General features: G+C 55.4%; 1 protein-coding gene across 12 annotated transcripts in view; it reads left to right on the top strand.

Annotated features, from left to right (window-relative positions):
- Positions 1-26,007, top strand: part of ADARB1 (adenosine deaminase RNA specific B1) — a 139,062-nt gene that overhangs the window by 55,227 nt on the left and 57,828 nt on the right. For 2 of the 12 annotated variants that reach the window (XM_053902965.1, XM_053902969.1), the window contains exon 1: positions 15,832-15,954. The exons of 4 other annotated variants lie outside the window; for them this stretch is intronic. In XM_053902965.1, the coding sequence (XP_053758940.1) occupies positions 15,855-15,954 (100 nt within the window). In that variant the 5' untranslated portion in view covers positions 15,832-15,854. Of the gene's footprint in view, positions 1-15,829; positions 15,955-26,007 lie in introns of those variants that run through there. 6 more of the 12 variants (XR_008422386.1, XM_053902964.1, XR_008422387.1 and 3 more) reach the window with 5 other exon arrangements.

The following is a 26,007-nucleotide window of genomic DNA, read 5'->3' as shown; positions in this document are numbered from 1 at the left end:
GCCTTGGCTGAGCAGAGTCAGTGGTGGTGGGAGGGAGCACGGCGTCCTGAGCGCGTGGCGCCGTGGCAGGGCTGTCCTCCAGGTTGACACAGGCACCGCCCGGCTGTCGCGTGTGGCCTCTCCGGCTCACGGCAGAGGCAGCGGTGGGCTCCGGGACAGCGAGCAGCGTGAGAGTGATCCAGGCCTGCTCGTCATACTAACGCGGGCTGTCGGGTTCAAGTTGCAAGTTGCAACGGCACCGAGTTCTGAATCCCTGTGTGTTGTGGCAAAAGCTTGACGGTTTTCCCCTTTAAAGCGGTTTAAGGGTTGAAGTAACCTGTTGAGCACAGATGACGCTTTCTCTTGTAGGCGTTCCCGAGAGTTTCTGAAATAAAATTGGGCTGAGAATGAGAAGCGATTCCGTGTGTTTTTTCTGGCATCGGTTATCGTCGCCGAGAAGGTGTCTGTGTGTCTGGCCAAGTCGCTGGCATCACTTTGCCAGGAGGTGTTAACGTGTCTGTGGCTCTGCTGTGAGGTCCCGGATCTAGGGCAGCACCCGAGTCCGCGAGTGCGTCCCTCCCGGGGCTCCGTGGGAAGTGGGATGCCCTTCCGGCAGCCTCTGCCCTGCGGAGCCCGCAGCCGCCGCTCCCCCCCACCCCACCCCTCGGTTCAGGATCTCGGAAGCCGGGGGGTGGGGGTGAAGCCCCGTGTCCCGAGCGGAGGCCTCGCAGCCTCGATGGCTTGTAAGGAAGGCCGCGTCCTGCCGGATCCGCTTCCCCGGGGACGTGGTGGTCCCACAGCCGGAGCGGACCCTCCGGCTTCCCGGAAGGTCTGTGGGGAGCGAGACGTGTTTCCCGAGGGGACCCCGCGGGTGTAGGGCGCGCCGTCTTGGCCAGCTCCGCCAGGTGGGAGGGGGCCCTTCTCACTGAGCCCGTGCGCCACGCTCACGGTCAGAGGGGCGAACGCGCCTCAGCGCTGGTGTCGGTTCCCGGGTGCGGAAGGCTCAGTGAGAGGACGTGCCGTCGAACACCCTTGCCTTCCAGCCTCGAAGGCAGAGTCGGCCAGATCACGGGCCGGGGGTGGAAGCGAAGGGGCTTCCGTGCGCGCCCCGAGGAAGCAGACGGTGAAGAGGCACCCGCGGCTTCCCGAACCAACAGCAGCCGTGGGCGTCCCGGTCACCTCCCCGCCTCACCTGATGCCTGCCCGTGGGGCCGAGGGCCTTAGAGGCCGTGCACGTGCGACCCCCACGGCCCCGACTCACCTCCCAGGACGACTGGACAGTGTCTAGGGATGCCGCATACGCCCAGAGGTGTGGGCCCCGACTCTGCCTCGAAGGTCGAGAGCTGCGGTGCTAGGGATTAGCTTTCTGTCGCTGCACGAGGAATCACCCGATGGGTGTGTGCCCCCAGGAGTGTGTACCCGACAGGCGTGTGTACCACCAGGAGTGTGTGGCTGACAGAGACGTGTACCTGACGGGGGTGTGGGCCGCCAGGAGTGTGGACCTGACAGGCAGGTACCGAGGCCTGGCTGAGTTTCCAGTCTACGATACACGAAGATTCCCGCAAGTCAGGAAGGACGAGAGGGTGCGGTGGAATCGGGGACACGACGCTTGCACGGCATTTTCACAAAAGACGGAATCTAAGGAAATAGCTAACAGGCACGTGAAAGGGGCTCACTCGCTCGCTCTGCAAACCCGCGGAGTCTACTAGGGGCTGGGATGGGCGCGTGAAGGTGAGGGGCACCTTGGCATCTTTGTTCTCGGGGCCCGCCTGGGTGAAGGTGACGTGCCAAAGAGCCGCGCCCCGGCCTCCTGGGCGACAGCCGCGCGCCCCTGAGGCCTGGCAGAGACCTCCCTGCGGGCGGCCAGGTGGGTCCTCCCTCCAGAGTCTGAAGCAAAGAACGGCTTTTGCATCTTCAAGGGATTTGGGGACAAAGTGGCAAAAGCAGAACGCGCAGCAGAGACTGTGCGCGGCCGCAGACCCCGCGGAACTCGCCGCCTGACCTTCGCAGAAGCGGTCGTGCGCCTGCTGTGAGGGCCGAGGCTGCCGCGCGGGGTCCTGTCCGGGGCTCCTTGTGCGCGCTGCGCCCCGCGGGGCCTCAGGACGACCGTGCCGTGACGGGGTCTTCGGAGTGGAGCGTCCCGGCCCGACGGCGGGGACACGTGTCCTCGGTCCCTGCTCTGCCCACAGCTCCAGCTCGCACGGAGCCGTCCTGACGGCGCGCCCGGTTGCGGGGACCTTAGCACCGTAAAGAGGCGGAGGAAGTGCAGGTGACCCGTGACAACTGTGACTTAAGGGCAGAAGGCCAACCGGGACCCACCGGGAAGCATGGCTGCCGAGGAGGCGGAGGACTGGGGGAGACAGAAGCTCGCGACACCCGGCCCCCAGCGAAGCCGCGAGGCGGTGGCGGACGCCAGAGGGCCTTTCTGGAGCTGAGGGACCCGCCGTCTACACTCACGTTTTGTTAGACTGGAGGAAGAACGGCGTGCGGGGCGGGACGCGAGCCTCTGGATCGGGTGAAGGTACAGGTGACGTGCAGGTGGCCGCGGGGGCGTGATCTGAGGGCCTCGGGTGACGTGCCCCCTGCGCTGCCTTCCCCTCACCCTCCTCGGGGGTCCTGGGTGATATGGGGTGAAGCGGAGCGCTCCCCTCCGAGGTACTTGGGCTTCCGAGGCCGGCGGCCACGGGGGAGCTAGGTATGAGCAGGAGGGGCACGAGGGACCCGCGCCCGCACACGGCGGGCCACACGAGGCAGCCTCGCCACTCTTCCTCCCGTGGCTGCCCCGGGTGCAGCGGGTGCCGGGCAGGGGCGGGAAGACCGGCTCACCCGGCAGCAGGTTGGGGGAGCGGGAGGCGCACACGCCTCTCCTCTCCCCTGTGGCGGCAGGGCCCCCGGACTCTCGGGAGCTCTCTGGCCTCCTGCTCTTGCTCCCACATGCGGACAGGCCTCCCAGTCTCCTGCTGTTCTGCGTCACGGGGCGCCCCTCTTTTCCGCAGCCCGGGTGAGGCGGGGGACGGCCCGGTCAGAGCCACAGACGCAGCAGATTTGGGGACGGTGACGTCAAATGGTGCAATTAAGTGGCATCAGCGTTTGCACCAGGGAGTCACAGAGCTCCGGGGGTGGTTAGGCTGGGAATTCTAGTTTGGGGAGCCTGTGGCAACGTTACAGAAAGCTCTGTGCCGCGTCCCGGCCGCACTCTTTCGTCGATCCAGCAAACGCGCACTGGCACCTGCGGGCGGGCTCTGGCCTGGGCCGTTGGGACAGGCCGGATGGCACCTGGTGGGAGCAGAGAACGGCCCCCTTTCCGGGTGGGAGACAGCAGCAGAGGGAGGGGTGACGGCCTCTCCCAGGGGGTGGCATTTGAGCGAGGACCCAGGAGAGGTCACCACACTGCGGTGTGGCACGGCCCTCCCCTGGCTTCTCTTCTCCAGACCCCTTGGGGCAGCGGCAGGCCCGCGGGTGGCCGCGGGCCAGGGCAGCTCGTAGACGGCGCACAGCGGGGAGTAGTGATGTGGGCTTGCTTTCCATTCAAAACACGGACAGATCTGAGTGCAACTTGGTTTAAACAGTGTCAAGTTTGAAAAATGTCTAAAAAGCGGTGGTATTCCCGGTTTTTCTGTGTTGTGGCTGTAAGTTTACAAAGGGACAAAAAAAATACCCAATTAACCGTAAAAGAATGACTTGAAAAGATAGTTCAAGTGCCTGTACGTTGTTGGATGGAGAATCATAGATCCCCGAAGTAGCTAGAGTTGGTTGGTAATTCTCTTGCTGTTTTGTGCCCGGGGCAGGGCCGGCTGTGAAATTCTGGATCCCCACACTTACCTGTGACGTGTGAAAGAAAGCAGCGGGGTTTCGCGTGTAGAGGCAGGGAAGTCTGGTGCTCTCCACTCGGTTCCTTCTGTTTTCCGTGAAGGCTTTCCCCAGGACAGGACCGCTAGGAACGCCAGCACCCTGGGGGACAGCCGCCACCCCGTGTGGTGGGCAGCAGGGAGGGCGAGGAGATCCCGGCAGGTGGCGGGTTGCCCCCAGAGCGGTGTGTGCAGAAAGCCGGGGCTCCACGGGCCGTCCTCCTGGGGCTGGGGCCCTGGGGCTGGAGCACACACGTGGCCTCGGGGCACCCTCGCCTGGGAGGACAGAGGGCCGCTCCCCTTTGAGGCGCCTAGAGGGGGTCGGGGGTCTCGCACTCACTCCTGCCTAGCAGCTCCAGGAGGCCTGGGAGAGGGGCTGCCACTGGTGGGGCAGTGGTGTCCACTGACATTGTGACAGAAGTGGGGGCAGGAGGAAGGTGGCTTATTGTCCGGACAGGGTGAGCTTTGAGGGGTGCGGTGGGACCGAGTCTTGAAAAGTACGGTGGTGTCTTCCTGGGGAGGTGGGCACGGGGCAGAGGGGCGGGTGGGTGTGGGTGTGCCACGTGGGAGGGAGTGTGGAGGGGGCCGGGCGGGGGGAGTGGAGGGCGGGAGTCTGCCCCAGTGTGGAGGGGAGGGGGCGGGGCAGGGGAGGGAGGGGCGGAGCCTGGGGGGTGGAGGGGTGGAGGGGAGGCCAGACCTGTGTTGTATTTCAGCTTTTCTGCAAGCGATGCTTTCACAGGCAGGTTACCCAACTTAGGTTTTTGATGAAAATGCATCGCCCACAGGCTTTGCCTTTCTAACTGAGGTGGCGCTGGCCGTAGGTCTCTGGATTCCCGGGCCGGTCGGTGTTCGGACCAGGTGGCGAGACGCAGCACACGGGGCCATCGCTGTCCTGTGCGCCAAGGAGCATGCTAATGGCTCCTCCCTTAGTGCGCCGGACTCGTTGTGGAAGGCCGGGCCACGGCAGTTTATTTATAATCGGACCGTGCCTTTTCCGTGCGATTGTTCCTTTTCCCGCTCCTCGTGCTGTCTGGGCCGTGGGGAGAGCGTGAGGGGCGTGGCCGTCCTCGTAGGAGCTCTGTGTCCTTGGGCACCTTCCTGGGCCTCCCTGCCCAGGCTCCTCCTCCGTGTGGAGGGGTGGCAGCGGTGGCCACGGGGACAAGTGGGCTTTGCCACGTTCCGACAAGCGTGTCCTTAGCCCGCCACCGCTGTCGTCGAGACGCGGAGCCCGCCCTCCTCCCAGGGCTTCCCTCCTGCCCGCTCGGACTCTTCATCCTTCATGGCCACAGAGTGACCGTGACAGGCCGCCAAGAGCACTCGCTGGGCCTCTCGAGCGGGCAGTGTGGACAGTAGGTGGTGCTGTAGGGTCGTCCAGGACGGCGAGTAGCAGCTTCTAAAGGAAAACCCCCAGTGCGGTCTCTGCGCGTTTCCTCTGTGAGCCCAGATACCGCCTTCCTTCAGGAAAGTTTCTGTTCACTGGCTTTCTTTTACCATCTTGAAGGACCCGTGAAGCAGTGCTGTGAAACACTTCTAAGTGATTTAGTTCAGGGACTGATACGATGTGCAAATTAAATTGTCTCAAATAATTTGTGCATTTAAATAATTGAGTCTATGGAGGGGGCTTAGCTGTGTTGTGGAACTGGAGGGTAAAATTTCATAATCTGTTCCAGTATTTAAAAAATTGTTACTTACGTAATTTACGTGTAACATAATTTTGTGATTCTACTGTTTTATTAAGTGTTTTGAATAGGTAATAGTTAAGATAGGATACAAAAAAAGAAGCCTGTACCATCAAGTTTGAATGTGTGGTGTTAAACAAAACCCAGCTGAGTGAATTTTGGAGGTCTGGTTGGCTTTCTCCAGGGATCCCGAACCAGGCAGCAGGCAGCGCAGCAGACAGACAGAAAGCTCCAGCTCGCTGCACGCACGACAGACTGTCCTGTGCAGAAGGGAGCAGGGCGAGGAGGCTGCCCCAGGCAAAACATCTTAGTTGGGTGAGGTCACTCTCCTCCAGGGGACCGTGGGGATCTGCCACCGATGACCTCGCTCGTGCTGACCGGGTGACTCCTCACGGACTCTGAGATCCCATTTCTGGGAGAGGTCAGAGCCGGAATCAGGTGAAGTCTCGGTTTGGTGACGTGGGGCTTAGCAGAAGTGACTCCATTTTGGAGACTGCTGTCTTGTTTTTAATACTGCTAACAAATTGCCAATTTTAATAAGATTAAGTTAGCCAAAGTGTGTGTGTGTGTGTGTGTGTGTGTGTGTGTGTGTGTGTGTGTGTGTGTTCGATCTTTAGTGAAGAGTTGCCATCGTGAAGTGAAGGAGTAATATAAATATTTTCGTTTTAAAATCCCTGTGAACCCTTGTCTGGCTTCTGCGTGTCCTTTCCTGGCCGAATGGAGCCATACTCCCACTCTGGTGTCTTGCCCTTCTGCGGCTGCCTTCTCTTCTGTGGCTGAGCAGTGGTGGGGACAGGATCCTGGGGGGCAGGCCTGGCTGGGCCACTGCTAATGTCTGTGGTGTAATCCAGGGGGCTAAAAGTCTTGGCTCACATTCTGTCTACGAGGCACAGAATTCTAGAATTTTAGACTGACGGGAGGCTTCAGTGCATAGAGTTGCCTTTGGGCACGGGGAGGGGGGGCAGGTGGTGCTGCGACAGAACCCCTCTGAGTGTTGGCTCAGGCTGGCACCCAGCTCTCCAGGCTCAGGGTGATGGGCCCCCTTCCTGCCCGCCGCAGGCCTCTGGCAGACGGGGGGCAGGAGTGAGTCCCCAGGTGCCTCGTGCACGTGGCTTGTACAGACGGGACATGAGACCTGTGGCTGCCTGCACCAGGACCCCGGATTTGGTGGTGGAGGTGCTGATGACACCTCCGGGTAAGACTCCGGCCCCTGCCCCCCGACAGTTGAACAACAGCTTGGCCGAAACTCAGCTCGGAGGTCACACTGTCCCTTTCCGAGAATTTGGTGACACTCCATCGCTGTCCTCAGACGTGACTTTATCTCCTCAGGAATTAGATTATGTTGGTCTCGATTCCCTTAGAATTCTTTATTTGTGGATTTCAGTAATACTGATGAGAAATATGTGAGTTTTCTTTGTTTCTATCACCTTTTCTACGCACGTGGGTGTCTGTCCAGTGGCTGATTCAGATCTTTATTTCTGGGATGTTTTCTTCCATCATGACGTGGAGTATCTTCCTGGTTTATATGTTCTGGTTTTTGGATCCTCAAAGTGTGTGCCTTTGGCTCTCCACTCTGTGAGTCCGGGCTGTCATGTTTCTAATCCCTTTTCCACTGTTTTCTTCTCCACTTAGTCTTGTTTGAGTTTTCAATCAGATCAGAAATTTTTGTCTATATTGTACGTTCCTTGTACATACCTATGTTTATGTGGCTTCCTTCCTTTATACACATCCAGCTGGAAAAAGCCCTGAATCATTTATAAATAGATGAAGTTAGCCAGAGGTTTCTATTCTAGATTCAGCAAAATCACTTTGTCTTCTTCGAAAGACCAACCAGTTCTACTTTATATTTCAAAAGTTTTGTGTTTTATTTGGTTTTTTAATAATCAGTAATAATATGCATTGTTTTTAAAGAATGCTTCCAAAACTCATCTTTAAAGAAATCCCTGCTTAAACCATGACTGTCAAATACATACCCCCGTTTCGTTTCAAATTTATGTTCACACTTGATCACCATATTTCTTCCAAACCTTCCTTCGGCGTGTAGCAAGAAGTTAGAGCTCTCCCTGGTAGCCCCAGGCCTACTGGCTTTGAGTTATCCCCTATTGCCAGCACTCATTCATGGGCTCACCTGGGCCATCTGCGGGCCCTCTCGGCCATCTGCAGACGACCTGGGCCACTATCTGCGGGCCATCTGGGCCATCTGCAGATCACCTGAGCCATCTGTGGGCCACCTGGGATGTGTCCGGGTTCCCTTGGCCATCTGCAGACCACCTGGGCCACCATCCGTGGGCCATCTGGGCCATCTGCAGACCACCTGGGCCACCATCCATGGGCCACCTGAGCCATCTGCAGACCACCTGGGCCACCATCCGTGGGCCATCTGGGCCATCTGCTGATGACCTGGGCCATCCATGGGCCACCTGAGCCATCTGCAGACCACCTGGGCCATCCGTGGGCCACCTGGGCCATCTGCAGACCACCTGGGCCACCATCCGTGGGCCATCTGGGCCATCCTTAGCTTTAGGTTCCTTTAGGCTTTTGGAGCTAATTATAGGGCCTTCGATTCAAGGGCCTTTTTTTCTTCTTCTTCTTTTTTTCCTGTCAAATCCGATACCTGCTATACTTATTTGAGACATGTAGGTTTTGATTTTAATGTAAAATTCCTTGGTAGAGTTACCTTAAAAGAAAATGGCAAAAGCTTAATTGAACTTATGATTTTAATTGAGTGGGGGAATTTTGCCAATAGACTGAAACTATACTTATCTCTGTCTGTTTAAACCCATTGTAATTTAGGAAGCTGAGACGTTCATTTAAAGAAATGTGTATGTATTATTTTGACCTCAAACCATAAGGAATTATAACATATAAAAAAAGAAATTTGAGCGATCTTGTTTTTGCTTTAACTGGGCAACTCTGTAAACGAGCCAAGAGCGTGGGTCCCAAGGTCGAAGTGTCCTGTATTCTGAACAACATTCTGCCGCTCACGCAGCTTGTGACCTTGGATGCGCTACTCGAGCCCCTGTAGCTGGCGGGCTCCTCTTCATAACGTGGTGGCGCCCGTGATGTGACAGCGGCCAGAGCCCAGCTGGGCACCATGCCCTGCACCCTGCCTTCCCTTGGTCCCCCGGGTGAGCGCGAGCCTGCGCATGGGCCATCCCCGCCTCCTGGGGTGTACGCGAGGAATCTGAGGAGCCACGACGGTGAGAACTTGCCCAAGGTTCTCTGGCTAGCCGGAGGTCAAGTGGGCCTTCAACCAGAGAAGGCTTGGGCTCCGTGCTGGTTACCGTGGTGCTATAATCGTGGCCACGCTGTACAGCTGTGTGGGTTGTACACTGCACAGCTCTGCTCACAAAGACTTGAGTGACATCTCTGATGGTTGTAAAACAAAGGGTGGCCGTGTCCAGGCTGCCCTTGTGCAGTCATTTCAGTCTCCTTTACTGAGATTTGGTGAAGTGTGAGCAAGCTGGCACACGTGTGGTGACTGTCAGCTGACATTCTCTTGGTGAACATAGTCCACACTCTGCTGTAGGGGCTGCTCCCTTGCAAGCTCCCTGCCCATCCTTCCCGTCCCATGAGCTGCCAGCAGCGGTGCCCTTCCTGGATCAGTCCCGGTCTATCCTGGGCTTTGTCCGTTCTCGTGACTTGGGGTCCCACCCCCTCGCACCTCTGTCAGCCTCGGATCCTGGGGATCTGCAGACGTCTCTGACCACAGACAGCAAACCGGACCCCTGGTTCCCGACCCCACCCGCAGTCTGCCCATCTCTCCAGGCTCTCAGGCCGCAAGCCATGGCCATCCCCTCTTTTCTGCTCCGCCTCTAGGCCACCGGGAGAGCCTGTCTGCCGTTCCTTAGCACGCGTCTGCGTTGGTTATTTCTCACCTGTACCGTCACGTGCTCTGAGCCCTTGGGTCTGTCTGTACCAGTCTCCTGACTGGTCTCCCTGCATCAACCCTCACCCCATACCTGTTCTTCACCAGAGGCCAGAGGCCAGGACTAGGGTAATCCTGGGCAGAGGGACTGCCAGGTCCGTGCACTGGCCCAGAGGCCCCTCGAGCTGCCCTCTTGGCCTCCCGGTCTCCACCTCTGCCGGTCCGGCCTCCTGGCTGTTCCCGGGCCACGCCAGGTGCTGCCGCAGAGTCTTGTCCCTCATTCTCAGAACACTCTTCCCCCGCGCCGCCTGCCCGTTCCTCGTGTTTGCTGCCCCGCAGCCTCCCTCAGGCCTGGGGAGCACGGCCGCCGCCCTCCTGCCCCTGTCCCCTTCTGGGCCGATGGCCGCCTCCTCCAACGTACAGGGCCGTTCCATTGTTTATGGTGCTCCCCGTCAGTGGTCTTCCCTGCCCTTGGCGGAACAGAGGCTCCGGGGGGCAGCTGCTGCAGTCCGTTTGTCCTCTGACCATGTCCGGCTCCGGGCCCTTCCCCAGTAGGTACTCACCATTAGTTCAGTGAGTGAATGCATGCATATTTGCTGTTTTTCTTATTAACACATAGTTTTGAGGCACTGTCCTGATAAGTCGTGCTTCAGTTTCTCACGTATTGATTCTGTGTAATAACTGACTCGTTGTACAGAGTTTAGAATTCTAATGGAATAAACTCCTTTTTTCCTTCTTAAAAGAGGAAATAATTTTTAAGAGTCTTTTCATAAATTAATATTCTAAGAACATTAAGTTTTGGAGTCTTTCCTCTGAGGACACTGATAAAAGTGAAATTGATGAGGCACCGGGAACGTCAGGTGCTAAATGGCGCACGGCTGTTTATGACACTGTCCTGGAATTCCAGTAGGCTATTAACTTGCAAAGATGTGGCAGCTGGAGTCGGAAACGGATGCACCGTTAAAGTTGGAGAAAAGGTCTTCAAAGTACTTCTTTAAAGCATAAACTATCAGTTTAATCATTACAGAAACCTTGTCTGGTGCACGAAATCGCTGCCATTCTGCTGTGAATTGAATCTCTTGAAGCTCATGAATGCAGGCATTCTCCTTTTGTGCTGCTATTAAATAATCCTAAAGGTAGAAGGAAGAATTGGGAAGAAGAAAGAAACAGATGACTTCTGCGTTAGGACCTTACTTGGGCCCCGGTAGCGTCGTGTGTGTGGCTCCGAAGCACGGACGCCCCGTGAGGGCTCGTTCTGGGTCCGCGGCACCCACCCGCCACGTCGGGACGCCGTGTGCCTTGCCACGCCCGTGGACTCTCAGCTTCTCTGACTTTGAAGAAAGCAGAAAATATGGCATTTTTTATGTTCGGAAGATCTACCGTGCACTGGGTTGTGTCCTGCGATGAGGAAAAAAACGATCAGTTTGTGGGATGGTGGCAAAATATATGTGACTGCCATTTTTACCCAGTGTTTTATATGAATGCAGGGCAGATGTCAGTTAGGATTGCACAACGTGACGGCTTGTTTTTTGTTTTATAGACTGTTACGTGCCCTTTAGTTAAGAGGCAACACTAAGTAGACTTGGGAGACCGGTCTACCTAAGTCCACGTAACACTGAGTAGACCAGGCCAGTCTCGAGAATGGTACTGCTGTCCCACTGTCCCCCCGGGGCTCTACTTTATGACATCGCGGGGAGGCCAGTGCCACCGAAAGAAGACTTTATGACTTACATTTCCCTAGAGGAGGGGCCGTGCCACACAGACCACACAGTGAGCCAGGCTTGGTCCAGGGTGAGGGGAAGGACTAGGCCAGAGCCTTTCTTAGGGTTTCCACAGGAAGGGCAAGAGGGGGCAGGGGGAGCAGTTGCAGATTGGCCGTTTGAATGATCACGGCAGGCTTTGGGCTGTATTTGGTTTCTAGTTGCCTGGTCCCGGGGCCTGGAATGCTTTAGAACAAAGGCAACACTAGCTTGATGTGAGAGTTACATAAGGAAGTGAGGAGGTTGTTTGCATAAGAAGGTACACTCCTGGCTGACCCCTTTGCTGTCTTTAAGAGATGGCTCACCCTGGGGACGCCTGGGGGGCTCAGTCAGTTGAGCATCTGACTTTGGCTCAGGTCATGATCCCACGGTTCGGTTCATAAGTTTGAGCCCGCATCGGGCTCTGTGCTGAAAGCTCAGAGCCTGGAGCCTGCTTCTGATTCTGTGTCTCCCTCGGTCTGTGCCCCTCCCATGCTCATATTCTGTTTCTCTGTCTCTCAAAAATAAATAAAAACATTAAAAAAAAAAAAAAAAGAATTGGCTAGCCCTGGGAGGAGCAGTCTCTCCCGGGGTCTATAAGGTGCCTAAATGCCAGAGCATCAAGAAAAAGAAAATAGAGTTAATATGATTTTTCCCCGCAAGAAACGTATGCCAGGTAGACAAATGCAGCATCTAGGAAAGCGGTTGGAACAATGTCTCCATTGACAGCGTGGCGCACGTAACCCAAGGCAGACACGCAGACGGCAGGATGACGGCGGCAGGGGGTCTGCTAACAAACTTACCGCTGTGTCTTTCACAACATTAACTATAATTTCCAAATTAACTTTCAAGGATAGCGTATCTCTTGGATTGTGGTCTTAGTGTGTTTCCACTTCAGGCAGCGTCTTAGTTGACAGATTCCCACGAAACAGTGCGTGGAGTGGGTTTTCGTCGGTCAGCATGTGCGCTGGTGTGGTAGGTAAGCTCTGGCAGGCACCAGCCAGGAGCCTTTGAATTGGTCCACACAGCCTTTGTACCAGCCCTGGATTTACCAGTTTTCTGCTTTTGGGTTTATCTGATTCGTGCCCTAAGAATTTTACATGTAAGCGTATATGCGAATTTTTCACTTTGCAAGTTTTCTTTTATGAATACGCTTTTCATAAATTGTGATATGTCTTGATGTAAAACGTTTTGTCTCTTTCAGGTCAGGGTTGTGACAGAGATGGGGAAATTGTAATTTTCTCATCTCAAGGGCACAGAGAGGAAACTGGTGCCCCGGGGTCACCCAGCAGCTGGTTCTGACCTCCAGGTGGCCTTGCCTGTGCTGTGCCTGCGGGTGAGGCAGGGTGGGGCTGACGTGGCTAGCCCCCCTTTCCAAGTGGGGGATGAGCTAGAGCCTGGGGCCACCACTGAGCTCAGCTTTCTGGAGAGACCAAAACCCTAATGGAGAAAGAGAAAACATTAAAAATGTGAGTGTCTTCTCATAGCACGGGGATGTTCCTTGTTTTTACCCAACTTCTTTGGCCATTATTTTCTCAGAATAGTCTCATCATAAAAAATCTAGAGCCCAGACAGCTTTTTACCATTTACCTTTAAGAAAAAAAAAAAAAAAAAAAGCTATGTTGGATTATATCTGGATTGCTCAAGATTCTGACAGTATTAAGCTCTTTCTTCTGCATAAGAGAGTTCCAGAAGTTCTGGCTCCATTTCTCAAATTGCTGCTTCCTTGGTTCAGTCCCCATTAAGATACCCTTGGGCCCAGTCCCAATGGCTGTGTGCTCCCCTCCTGAGCCCGTGTGTCCTCGGAGGGGTTGGAGCCCATGTTGTTCTCTGTGCTCCAGGCCCAGTGGCTGTGTGCTCCCCTCCTGGGCCCGTGTGTCCTCGGAGGGGTTGGAGGCCATGCTGTTCTCCGTGCTCTTCTCGCATGAGTCCCTTGCTGTGCTCTGGGTTTTGAGCTTCTGGCTTGTCCTCAGCATCTCCAGCCTGGTTAATCAGAGTATGTAGCCATTTTCACAGTTAGGTACCTAACTTGTTTTGATGCGTAGCAAGGGAACAATTAATAAAAAACAAACAAACAAACAAACAAACATGGAAGTACCCAGGCTTTAAATACAATAAGTAACTTGGTATTATAAAATAAGTCCAAAGAAATTTTCTCGTTTCTTATTTAAAGTAATTGAAGACTGCATATGTTTTCCTTCATGGTTTCCTTTGTGGTTTCTTGGTTCTCATTCCTGTGGGTTCCTTTTAAATTCCTCCATTGGGGATAGAGTGTGCTTCTGAACTTGACAGGGATTCCAAGCTCCCAAGGTCCCGAGTGGCCGCTGGCAGGAATGCCAGTGCAGGTGCGTGGTGCCGGCGACGATTTTTTCCAAGGCTGCTTGTCACGTGAAGTTGCGAAGGCTGTGATGTCTGTCTGGAGAGAGGGAGGTTGTTTGCTGTCCAAGTGCTGCTTCTACCAAACTAGGGCATCTTGGGTATGTTAGGCCAGGCCTTTGTGGGCACAGCACAGCAGCAGGGCACCTCCAGCTTGGTGGCCACAGAGCCGTAAGAACTCCGCCTGCCTGTGCGTTGGTCCTGCGTGGTCCCCGTGGGAACCATCTGGCTATGCACGTGGACGGTGCCCAGACCTGATGTTCCCGGCCCCCAGCCTGCTCCCCGCCCCCGCTTTCAGGCTGGGTTCCTTCCAGCGTCTCCTAAGAGCCGGGTTCTGTGGTTCCACCTGCCGCTGCACTTTCCTCTTCCTCCCTGAGGATGGGCCGTGGGTTCTGTCCCGCCGCTGGAGGCTTCGTAGGGGTGGTCTGCAGGGCTGGCCTGGCACCGTGGGCTGTCACTGTCACAATAATTCCCCCACCCCCAGCCCCACACCCATCTCACAGGCCGAGAAGGCCGTAAGAAAGAAGGATCTCTCTGCTTCCCGAAGGAATCTGTCCCAGACCTGGGAAAGAGCTTTTGCCAGAAGCTTCTCTCTCCGTCCCACCCCCAAGGCCATGACATCCTCCATGAGTTTGTAAGCAACAGAGACATGGGACCACAAAGTCTAAAATACTTATTATCTGGTCCTTAGTCCAAACGATTAAAAATAAAATACATAATTGAGTTTAAAATAGTATAAAATTTGACTATATGCCTGTCAAAAATGTCAATTTCAGTAAACAATAAAGCAAAAGTCAGTAATTTGTTCATGTTTTCAGAAAATACTTTTTAAAAAATTATCTATTAAATGTAAGTTACAAAATATAAATTACAGTTAATATCAAATGTTTAAGTCAAATTATTTAAAGACAACTGAATTAAAAAAAAAATTTAACATTTATTTATTTTTGAGAGACAGAGAGAGAGAGAGAGCCCAAGCAGGGGAGGGGCAGAGAGGGAGACACAGAATCCGAAGCGGGCTCCAGGCTCCATGCTGTCCACGTGGAGCCCGACGCGGGACTTGAACTCACAAACTGTGAGATCATGACCCGAGCCGAAATCGATGCTTAACCGACTGAGCCACCCAGGTGCCCCGAAAGCTGGTTTTTAGTTTAACACTTTGAAAATTTAGTCAGATCACATTAATGATTGTATAAAAAGTGGAACTCTTGGCGATGGTGGTGTCCCCGTCGATCTGGCTGCCCGCACAGGGCATGCCACACCTGGAGGGTGTCTGGGCGTGCACAGGCACAAATGTGAGAGTAACAGGAACTGCTTCGTATGGGGGCACACTCCTCAGGCACCGTGTGCAGTCGTGCTGAATCCCGTGTCAGCTTGTGTGCCTGTAGAATAGTGAGCTGGAAAATGGATGCTGGGCGTTACTGGGAAGGAACTTTGTTATACAAGATACGATTGCTCTGCATTGAGAGGAGAGTTGGGTGAGTTCATCGGTCTCCTCTTCTACCCCAGTGCTCTGCCACGGCCACCTCCCCCTCCTGACTCCTCCCAGGACACCCCGGCTCTTCAGGGCTTTTGGGTGCAGGTGCCTTTTGTTCCAAGGATGCAGAGCCGAGATCTGGGATGGTGTCTCCCTGGGGCCTGAACGGCGGCGTTCGTCTGGACAGGAGGGTGTTGAGGGCTGCGGCTTGTCCCGCGTCAGCCCTAGATGCTGGATCCCAGAGACAGCCCCCTGGGCTTGGTGGCTCCGCCCAGGGGGCCTGGCTGTACCCCCCGCAGAGGAGCCGGCAGGGCAGTGTGTGGCTCCGGAGGGGAGGGGGACGCCATCCCTGGAATGGGGCTGGGGGGGGGGCGGGGAGGGGGGGTGGGAACATAGGTGGGGCGTGCCCCACATCCAGGGTCCAGGGCTGTGGTCCCCGCACTGTGTGGCAGCCGCCTGCTGGGGCTCGGCGGGGCGCCGTGCCGTGTGCTTTTCCGCAGCTTTGTTTTGTAAACCGCACTCCCGTGGCGACACTTCCACCTCCTCGTTTCAGGAGCTCTGTCCATTTTAAAGGCGACAGCAGCCTTTTCCAGGCAGGACTGTGCGGGTCCCAGTGGAGATTCCCGCTGCCCTGCAAGGGGTCCCCGCGCGCCTTTCGCTCCCGCTCGCGCTGCTGTGTCCGGGCCCGCACGGAAGGGTTAACTGTCACACGTCACTGCTGGGCGGTGTGCTTCGAAGGCGCTGTGGTGTTGGCGAAGCCCTGGTTCTGCAGTTTGAGGGATGAGCCGGGGGCAGAGGGGCGCTGCTTCCCCGAGGCGGCAGGGGGTGCCCGCCGGCGGTGGTGGTGGCCGGGGCCGGGGCCGGGCGGCGCTGGCCTCGCTCGTCCGCATGGCCTCGCTCCTTGCCGGCCCCGTGAGCACGGGGGCCTTCTTCGGCATCGCGGGGCGTCGATGGAAAAGGAGGCGCAGGAAACGCTCCGAGAGGAGAGGTAACCCGTTTGGCCCTGATCCTAAAACGTAAACGCTGGGCTTGCCTGTGATCCCATGCTTTCTGGGGCGGACTGCTTCGGGGTCCTGCCGATGCCGGGGACCTCCCGCCTCCCCTTTCCAGGTGCCTCATTCCTTACGTTGGCGTCGTATACAGTTTGAGAGGGGGCTTGTTTTAGAAGGTAGGTTTAAAAAGCGCATGTATAGAAGGCATTTTAGCCTCAGTGTTTAAGGTATATTTTTAGGAAGAGATTTATGAAGGCTTAGGAGTTTGTAGTGTTGGGTACTAAAAGATTTTTCCTCCTGAGACAGATGCTTTATAATGACTTCTCCTTCGCTGCCACTCTTTGTTCGTAACTTTTGTAGCCTTAAAACTCCTCTTGACGCTGTGGGAAGTAAGGCTGCGGCAGCCCTTGTGAGAATAGTTTCCTTGTAAGAACACGGAGAACAAGTTCCTTGCATTCAGCACCAGGTCATTTTAGTCTCTAGTTCAACTCGATGTTTTAGGACATTGAAACTCTGCGTACCTTTTCTTAACACCAGGCTTAAAAGCTCTCATGACGGTAAAAGTCACAGACCACTGGCCGTGGGGTGAGTTGCTGCTCAAAGGGTGTTGAGAGTTCGCCGTCCTCGTACGCCGACAGTTAACTAATCGAACGTGTGTCAGGTGAAAAGATGCTTCTGCTGAGGGGATTGGCCTGCTGTCCGGTGAGCCTCCCTTGGTGGGCGTCCCCTTCTTGCCCACCAACTGGTAGGACCAGGACGCCGTTGCACTACCCCAGAATCCTTGGGATGATCTGTGGCCAGAGAGTGTCACCCCTGCGGGGAGTAAGGCGAGCCACCGTGTTGTGTGACTTCCCAGAGAAAAGAAGAAGAAAGCCACCTGAGAGGAGCAGTCGTGCTCAGTCCACAAAGATGCTTGTGCCCAACAGAGCTGTGTCTGGGAGCAGTGAGGGCGTCGTCATCTGTAGACTTCAGGGGCGGACATCATGCCAGTGTGTGCATCCGGGACGAAAGCGCCGTGCCCAGGGGATGCATGCCCAGGGGACCCGGTGCTGGGCCTGCAGCTGTGGCACACCCCTGCCTCAGGCTGCTGTGCTGCCCTTTGTTCCCTCAGTTAAGCATTGAAAAGAAGGGTGTCCTTAAGACAAAGGTAAAAGCAAGAACTAAGAAATGTTGATTAAACACCCTGAATTTAGGATGGCCACTATTCTTTTCCATGGCCCCTCATCACTAAGCATTTGAAGAAAATATTGAAAAGTACAAGAATAATGGTCAGTTTTTGGTTTTTTGGTTTTTTTTTTTTTTGGAACTTGCTGTGTTTCGGATGGTTGGTGCTAGTCCCACTCGATGGGGATGAATGTCCAAATGTCCTCTTCGTGCATTCTAGAATCTTTTTCTTCTCTAGGAAAACCATTTTCAAACAGGCTGTAATTTTGGGGCAACAGCTTGAGAGACAGAGAGCTGCGAGATGGAGCAGTCCAGCCCCCGGATCGAGCGAGCGGTGTTCACTGCGCGGTCCCGTGTGTGGAAGCCCACGGTGAGGGTTCCCGAGCAGCAGCATGTTGTGTGTTAGTTTCCCTTCGGCCTTTAAAAATGATCAGTGTTCCACTTATATCGAATGGGCAAAGTTTTACAAGATATGAAACATAGTCTCTTAGTCTTATACAGTCTTAAGGTGCTCCAAATCATGTGTGTTGAATTTTTCCTAAGACTGGTATAATGTGAGCTTTTCCAAACTTAATTATGTGTTAGAACAGCGTAGCAGCGGGTTATGTGTTGGCCTCAGGAGTGATACGATCTCAGGGATCTTTCATGGCTTCCGAATGACCCACAGTCACTCCCTTCTCTGGGGCGGGTCACTGGCTGTTGACTGTGTGAGGCTCACGTAGATTGGCTGAGTCATCAGAAAATTACGGTTTAAAAGGAATACTGTGCAATTTCAACATCACCCGGGACCTCCACAAAGCAGAGGCTGCTGGGACAGTCAGGCCCCACACACCAGCCTTCCCGGGGCCCCAGCCAGTCCAGGTGGCTGCCGCTGTTGCCTTCTTTCCACTTGGGGCACAGCTGCTGAGTAAAACATTGTGGCGGGGGGGTGACACAGCATTCTCTTGCCCCCCCCACCCCTCATTGTGTGACAGAGCCTCTGTCTTCCATGTTAAAGGCTTTCTCGTTGAATACTTACCTGTCTTAATTGTGATAATGCCCTTATCTGTGCCTAGCCCTCCCGCGCCCCGTCTGATGACTGCTGTCACATGGGCAGCAGCTCTGAACTGTGCTGAGACCTGAGGCTGGGATCCCCCATGTTTCCAGGGTCAAAAAGAGAACAGGATGTGGGGACCGTTTATAGAAATGGAGACCCAGACCCATAGAGGTGTGCTTCCTCTGAGTCCTGCTGCAGAACAGGCCATCTATTCCATGTAGAGTGAGGAGATGCAGCCGGTTGTGGGTGAAGCAGGCAGCACCCGAGAGAGCAGGTGGCTATCATACCAGGCTTCTCCCTCATCTCACCTTGCTGAGAGAGTGCCTTCTCGTGAGGTGCCAAGCACTATGACAACTCGAGACACAGGGTTGGATGGAATTTACTCGTCTATCCACCCATCCATCTCTCATCCATCCATCAACCCATCTACTTTTCCATCCACCCATCTACCCATTCCTTATTTATCTACCCATCCGTCATCCATCCACCTGCCTGTTTATCCATCCATCCACCCATCCTATCCACCATCCACCCATCTACAGCTCTACCCATTCATTCATTCATTCATGTACCCATCCATCATCCATCTACTAATCCATCTATCCTTCCACCCATCTACCTATACATCGTTCATCTGCCTGTCCATCATCCATCCATCTACCCATCCATCCATCCATCCATCCATCCATCTGACAGTACCCATTAGAGCCTTTGGTGTGCTGGCACCAGGGGTTTGGGCATGCACAGGACAGGCAGGTGTAGGTGATAGGGTGGCAGTGGCAGAAGGACTGCCCCAACTCTCAGGCTTGGGATTTGCTCTGGAATGAGCCACCTCAAGTACCATTCGGTGGACGAGGAGGGTGGATTTGTGTGATGCACTCTGCTCTGCTCTGTGTGTTGGGGAGGAGGGGATGGCTCTTCCCCCGTCTCTGGCAGGAATCGACGTCGCCTGTCTTCCAGGAGAAGGGCCCATGCGCAGACAGTTGCTGAGCCCTGCACCCCAACAGTGAACAACAGCAGAAGATAGAAGGCCTAGGTTTTCTAGAACCTGTTGTGACAGATGTATGTGCACTTCGTGGCTTTCATGCTGAGGGGCTTCCCGGCACAGGTGGGGACCCTGCTTGCTTGGGAAGAGCTCCTTCAGCCAGAGGGGACGCTTTAGCGAAAGTCAGAGACGCTCCAGGTCGACAGTTGAAATCGTAAAGCAAACCTGTAGAGTAAGGTTTGTGAGGTTGTTCTGGAAAATAGTATGAAAATTGGCTCAAATCTGAACACTGCCTGTTCTTAGTGTAATTATTAGTGTTCACATTGAAAATATCGTTCACGTCGGCTTCTTTTCCTGATTCCAGAAAATACAGTGTGTTTTTCAGATAAGCGAGATTTTAATTAGGTTGTGCTAAGTAGAGCAAATAGAGACTGTGTTGCAAATGCGTTGCTAGCGTGCGTCCATTTTGAAGGACAAAGCATGGTTATAACAACAATGCTCTGTGAAGGCTTTTCTTCCACCATAGTCGATTCTGAGCTGGTAACGTTTTGTTGTTCTGGAATCAGGCTTCAAAAACGCGTGTGCATTTGCTCAGGCATGCCATGCTGGGGAGCAGGGGAGGCCGCAAAGGAGAGTGAGCACGGCGGTCCGTGCACGTGCACCTGCGAGCACAGGCAGGCAGTGCGAGGGGAGAGGGCCAGAGGGCATGACCGCGTGAGGCGCAACCCCAGTGCTCTGAGACAGAGCCGGCCCCTGCCGTCCGTCACCCGTGGCTTCAGGCTTCTTTTTGTTCTTTGCCAGAAGGTTCGGGAGTCACGCAGGGGGTCGCCCCCGTGCCGGTCCAGCAGAGGAGGGTGGGCGAGAACACAGAGCGGCACACAGGCGGCTGCGTGGCCAGGCCTGGAGGCACAGCGCGCGCGACGAAGAACGCAGCGCCTCCCCAGGGAGAGAGCCCTGCGTCTTTGCCCACCACGTCATGGGGCGCAGCCTGGGCGGGCGGCCCGGGAGCCTCGTGACGGATATCCCCAGCCGGAGTATGCACCCTGCCCTCGTGTGGGGCCTCTTACACCCCAGGTCTGGGGGGATCGCTGGCTCCATCCCGGGGGTTCTCGCTCGTCCTCTGGAGCCCCTTCTGCGGCGGCCGTGGGACAGTGCGGGAGAGAGCGGGCGGCCATCCGAGGGGTTTGTGGGGACCTCGTAAACCACAGAATTTCATCTCAGGCAGACTCGTTTCTGTGTGTTTGCTAGGTATAAAACAGACACGTTTAGAATAGTATGTGTAATGGTGCTGATCGAGTGGAATGATGCCTCAGATTTGCAGATCGCCTCAGTGCTCAGACTCCTTTGGTCCCCTGGTACCAGCGATGTCCGTCTACGGAGGCTCCTGGCGAGTTGGGGGGCCTGCCCCAAGGTCACCGTGTGGCCCTGCCTCACTGTGCCCCCGGGTAGCCACATCCCGCTGGCTTGTCGTCTGCCCGGCAGGTTTTAGTTCTGCGTGTGGTTCGGCCACTTGCAACGTCTCTCTGAGCTCCGACGTCGTGTGGGTCTGCAAGGCATCCGGTATTCGCTGTTACACCTGCGGGACGTGTGCGGCTCTGTCAGGGGCTGCAGCACAGGGGACTGTGGAGACCGAGCCCACCGGCTTCAGACGGGGGTCTGCGACTTCCCAGCCCGCTTTCAGAGTCTGCAAAGTAAGGCATGTGTAGGACAGTGGCTCAGAATGAAAACTCCCTTTTTGTCATTATGGAAGCAGTGCTTATTGTAAGACATCGGAGATACAGGTGCAAGATTAACTTCATGAAAAAGGAAAAGTGATCATTCTTTTTTTTTAGTTCTTAAAAACGTTTTATTTATTTTTGAGAGAGACAGAGAGCAAGCAGGGGGAGGGGCAAAGAGAGAGGGAGACACAGAATCCTGAGCAGGCTCCAGGCTCTGAGCCGTCAGCACAGAGCCCGACGCGGGGCTCGAACTCACAGACCACGAGATGGTGACCTGAGCCGAAGTCTGACGCTTAACCGACTGAGCCACCCAGGTGCCCTGCAAAGGTCGTAATTCTTTTAGCTAAACCTTTGAATCTAAGCAGTCTTCATAGTTTCTTTGAATCTAAGCAGTCTTCATAGTTTCGTCCAGTTGTTAGAACTGGAATCAGACTTCGAAGGTTAGTGGCAGTTCAGTCTTCGTGTTGTGTTATTATGGTGGGAGCCCAGTAGTGCTGACTCGTGCTTCGGGCCTTCCCAGCGTCCCCCTGGGAGGTGAGCACACACTCGAAGACCCCCACCCCACCGCGGTGCTAGCTGCTCAGAGCCCTCCTGCTCGGTGGGGTTTGCCTGGAGCACCTCCTACAGCCCCCTGCTCTCTCCCACCCGGTCCTGCTGAACCTTGGGATGGTTTTACCCCCTCCCAGACACCAGCATGGAGAAGGCCAGTCAGGCCAGGTGTTCCCGCAGGAGGCATGGCCTTGGCCTTCGTGGAGGCCACTCATTTCTGTTCACCGTACGGGGACCCTTCCCTGTACTCAGCCAACCTGTGACGTTAATGCTCTCTGACAGCTTGACAACTGACATCTTTCTTTGCTTACTTACAAAGAGGTACAACTAAGAAGCTTATCAAAGCCCATTTACATTTATTCTTCTATAAGTTTTGTTCCTGTTTGTGTACCATTTTTTAAATCGGGTGTTTGTGTTTGTATTATTGACTATAAAGGCTATTGAAAGATCGCCTGAGGAGACGTGGCTCTTATTTCCAGGTGGGCTGGCACAGGGAGGTCACTGAGTCCGTCCCACCCCCTACTCCCACCCCTCCCTCCCTCAGGGTCATCTAGAAGGTGCTGCCTTCTGACAGGGGCGCTCCAGGGCCCCTGGATGTGCAGGGAGATGCACGGCCATTTATCCAGGGGACTCGGCAGAGCTGATGGAAGAAGTCAGCCTTTCCTGGAGGTGCTCTCCCTCTGGCACCTGCCATCACACCCGTGGCCCCCCGGGTGTGGATCAGGGGCTGGGTGAGGACTGGGCCTCAGGCTGTGTGAGCCCCAAAGCAAGTTGTCTTTGTGTTTTGTGTTTGTGGGCACACCAGTCGGCCCATTCTCCTGCTCCGACTTGGTGCTGCGTGTGGCCCCGTGCGGTTCTGGGCTTCATTGCTTCGTGACCATGACCATGCCCGGCTGTGCGAGGTGCTGACTGCGAGTGACTCGGTCCTGGCTGCTCTGTTCTGTGCAGCCAGTCCAGTGCTCAGCTGGGTGAGCTGGTTACGTGTAAGGGGGCGGTTCCCGGGCTCACGTGTCTAGAACACTGGTTTACTGAAAATCTTCCCGGATAGGATTTTAACTCGTAATATAACTGGCTTTTACATAAGTAAGATGCACTTTTGTTGGCTGATTGTTTGCATGCGATGCCCCACCCGACTCTGGTTTCTCATCCTCTAACGTAGTCATTGTGCTGTCGAGTGCAGAGTTCATGGACCGCACATGCAAGGGTACTGCTTAGAGGCGAACTTGAGACTTGACTTTGAAAATATATTTCTTTAAGAATTACTTTAATGCTGGGGCTCCTGGGTGGCTCAGTCGGTTAAGCATTTGACTCTTGATTTCAGCTCAGGTCCTGATCTCACAGTTTATGAGTTCAAGCCCCACGTCGGGCTCTGCACTGGCAGTGCAGAGCCTGCTTGGGATTCTCTCTCTCCCTCTCTCTCTCTCTGCCTCTCCTCTGCTCATACTCTCCCCTCTCTCTCAAAATAAATATATAAACCAAAAACAATATTTTTTTTGAAAATCTTAAAAAAAAGAATGACTCTAAGTCCCTGGAAAGTATGAATAAGCAGCCTTTCTACTGTGTGCTGTGGAATTTATAGTGTGGACACAATCAATCCCCTGCACTTGTCTGCTGTTGTCTCAGTATCTCTGCTTCAATTACTGTCTGTCTCTTGTTGTGTCAAGTGAGCCTGGAGATCTGATTTACCAAAAACAGCCTCAGGCGATGGGACGTGGCGAAGCATCTGTGCTGGCCTGCTCTGCACAGTGGTGGCGAATGGCCGACACCCGCGGTGCTCTCCGCGTGCAGGGACCGGGCCACATGCTGTGAGCGTTACTGACCAGAGAGACCCGGAGCCCCGAGAGCCTTGCAGGAGGCCTCCTGGCTAGAAATTGAACCGGGCTCGCTGGGACCATCACACCAGCACCCCCCTCCACCTGCTAATAGCCATCCTGCAGGCCACACATAAGTGCGTCAGGCTTCCGGTGGAGTGTGACCTTGAACAAGGCCCTTATGACCCATGTAAGAGGAGAGTAATAATCATAGATACTGGGAAAACATTTCTTAATCATGAGTTGTACTCAGAAGATAACCTTTCACATTGGTGGGAACCAGATCACAGCTGCTTTGTTTACAACTATTTCTGATTTAAGGACTCAAGAGGAAAGTTAGTACTTAACTTTAGACACGTTTTCGAGAAAGCTGCTAATAGAGATACAAGCAGGAGTCAAGATGTGATTAGTTGGGGTCACCGCAGACAGGACGCCCCCATCTTGCACACCAGGAGGCACAGAGGATCAGCTCTGAGGCCTGCTGGGAAGGGCAGGGGGGTCCGGCCAGAGAGGAGCGCTCAGGGGGATGGGCACTGGGACTGGTTCTGGGGGAGCAGTGGGCCTTCTGGAGCAGTGGGGCAGCCGCAGCCTTGGCCCAGGGCCTTCTGGGAGCAGTGGGGCGGCCGCAGCGGTGGTCCTGGGGCCTTCTGGGAGCAGTGGGGAGGCTGCAGCAATGGCCTGGGGCCTTCTGGGAGCAGTGTGGTGGCCTCAGCGGTGGCCCAGGGCCTTCTGGGCACGTAGCATCTATGGCTCCAGTGGTCACAAGCCTGGGAGCCTGCCGTGGTGGGGCTCACGTGCAAGGCTGTGCTGGGGGAGAAGTCACACGTGTTTGGGGTGCTCTGTTGGCCATGTCAGGAAAACCCTAGACAGCAGGTTTGCATCCTTGGGTGGAAGCAAGTGACTAGAAGCATGTTGGAAATCTGGGGCTCTCGTCTTTGCCAAGGCTGTCTCCGTCCTCGCCCTCTGCTTTGGGCCCGTGTGCTTGCTGCTGGCCGGCTCCTCGGCGGGGTGCCCAGTGTGGGAACTTCTCTGGTCGCTGTCTCCCCATGCCGCCGTGCTGAATGCGGCCCGGCTCAGCGGCTGGGGGCTTTGTGTTCTCTAATAAGGTCCTGGTTGTTAACAGTAGCTCATCTGTTTTTGGACAAGTTGACATCTAGTTGGCACGTTTTAGTAAAAGTTATAAATTAGGAAAAATTGATAAAATCCTGTGTCTTTCCTTCTGGCAAAGACCAACACATGGCCCTCATTAGAGCAGCAGACACGGAGCGGATGGAACCCGAGAGGAGCCAGCACATCGTGCTCCCGTCCAGTAGGCCGCCGGCCATCTGGGGTGTTTGTGGTCTCAGAGCAAAGTGCGGCCTATTTAGGGGAAACAGCTGTAGCAGCAGGTTAAGCCCCTGGGACGGGGCAGGCGCTGGAGGTGGGGACTCCTGACCAGCTGCGGGGCTCGGCTAGGTTGTCTGAGCTGCGGTGAGCCCCGTGTATCTGACACAAAGGCAGGGCTCTGGAGAAGGAGCTGGACGTGGAGAGCTTGGGGTCGCTCGTCGGGCCCATCCTCACAGGCGGGTGCTGGGCATGTAGAGGCCAGGAGGCCGAGGTGCCTGGCCTCACAGCCTAGTGGGGGAGGCCGGCGGCAAGTGGGGAGGCAGGCTGCACATCACAGGCCTCGGTGAGTGGAGGGAGGTGAAGAGTGACGCTCTGGCTTAGGACAGTGGCAGACCCTCTCCCGGGTGGAGGACTGTGAGGAGGTGCAGCCTGCAATGATCTGGGGGAAAAGCAGGGCAGGTCTGGTGACCGGAGATCATGCGATTCCGTGTGGAAAAGCAGCTGGCAGGGTGCTGAGGATGCCCCTGGGATGGGCGTGGTGAGGAGGGACCAGGGCGTCCCCCTGTACGGGGAGAGGTGGCCCCCCGGCTCCAGCAGGTGGTGGGGGAGCCTGTGGGTGTGGGTCCGAGTGCTGCAGGACTTCCTGGTGACCTTTATGAGACACCCTGCCGCGGTGTGGGGGCGATGTCCGATTCCAGGGCCCCAGCGGCAGACAGCGGCCGCGCCACAGGGAGGATGCGCGGGGCCCCAGCTCGAGATGCCCGGTGCACGGGACGGGGCAGAGGTGGGGAGGCTGGGATGTGTGGTGCTTACTTTGGGAGAAGAGCTGGCGGGGGGTGGGGGGGAGGAGAGAGAACCCGGGTGGCTGGAGGTGCCAGGCTTGAACACCGGCTGCATGTGCGCAGGGCAGGTAAGACTGCAGAGGGGACACATTTACCCACATTTGCGTTGGTGCAATCACTACCAAGCCTGCAGCCGATCCAGAAGACGCCAGGGTCTCCTGTGCGCCAGGCCTCGCGGGGCCCTCCCGCCTCCCCCGCAGCAACGCCCCTGCACCCTCTACCCCGAGGTGCCACCCGTGCCCTCAGCATTAACGGGACGGGGGACTTTGCCCGCAGTGACAGGGCTGCAGCTCCTTTCATTTGTCCGATGGCAAAGGGGGTCACTGTAGTGTTTGTCCTCCTGATGCGTCTGCCTGTGCTCTTCTGATTCGGTAGATTCCCCTTCTCTTCAGTGTTCCCCTGCTGACATGATGAGTGCTGTTATGCATCGCTGTGCCTTTTTTTAAAAAAACTAAGACTTCGCGTTTTTAGAGCAGATTTTGATTCACAGCAGAATTGAGGAGAAGTGCAGATTTACCGCCCCCCCGACCCTGCCAAACGCCACCTCCTGCATTACCAACACCCACCACCTCAACGGTGTGCCTCTTACAGTGGACAGCCTGCACTGGCACCTTACTG

Source organism: Panthera pardus, unplaced genomic scaffold (genome assembly GCF_024362965.1).
Source record: "Panthera pardus isolate Hobbes unplaced genomic scaffold, ASM2436296v1 HiC_scaffold_16, whole genome shotgun sequence".
Classification (NCBI taxonomy): domain Eukaryota; kingdom Metazoa; phylum Chordata; class Mammalia; order Carnivora; family Felidae; genus Panthera; species Panthera pardus.
Note: the sequence above shows the minus strand (reverse complement) of the source record. Positions and strands in the feature narration are given on the sequence as shown.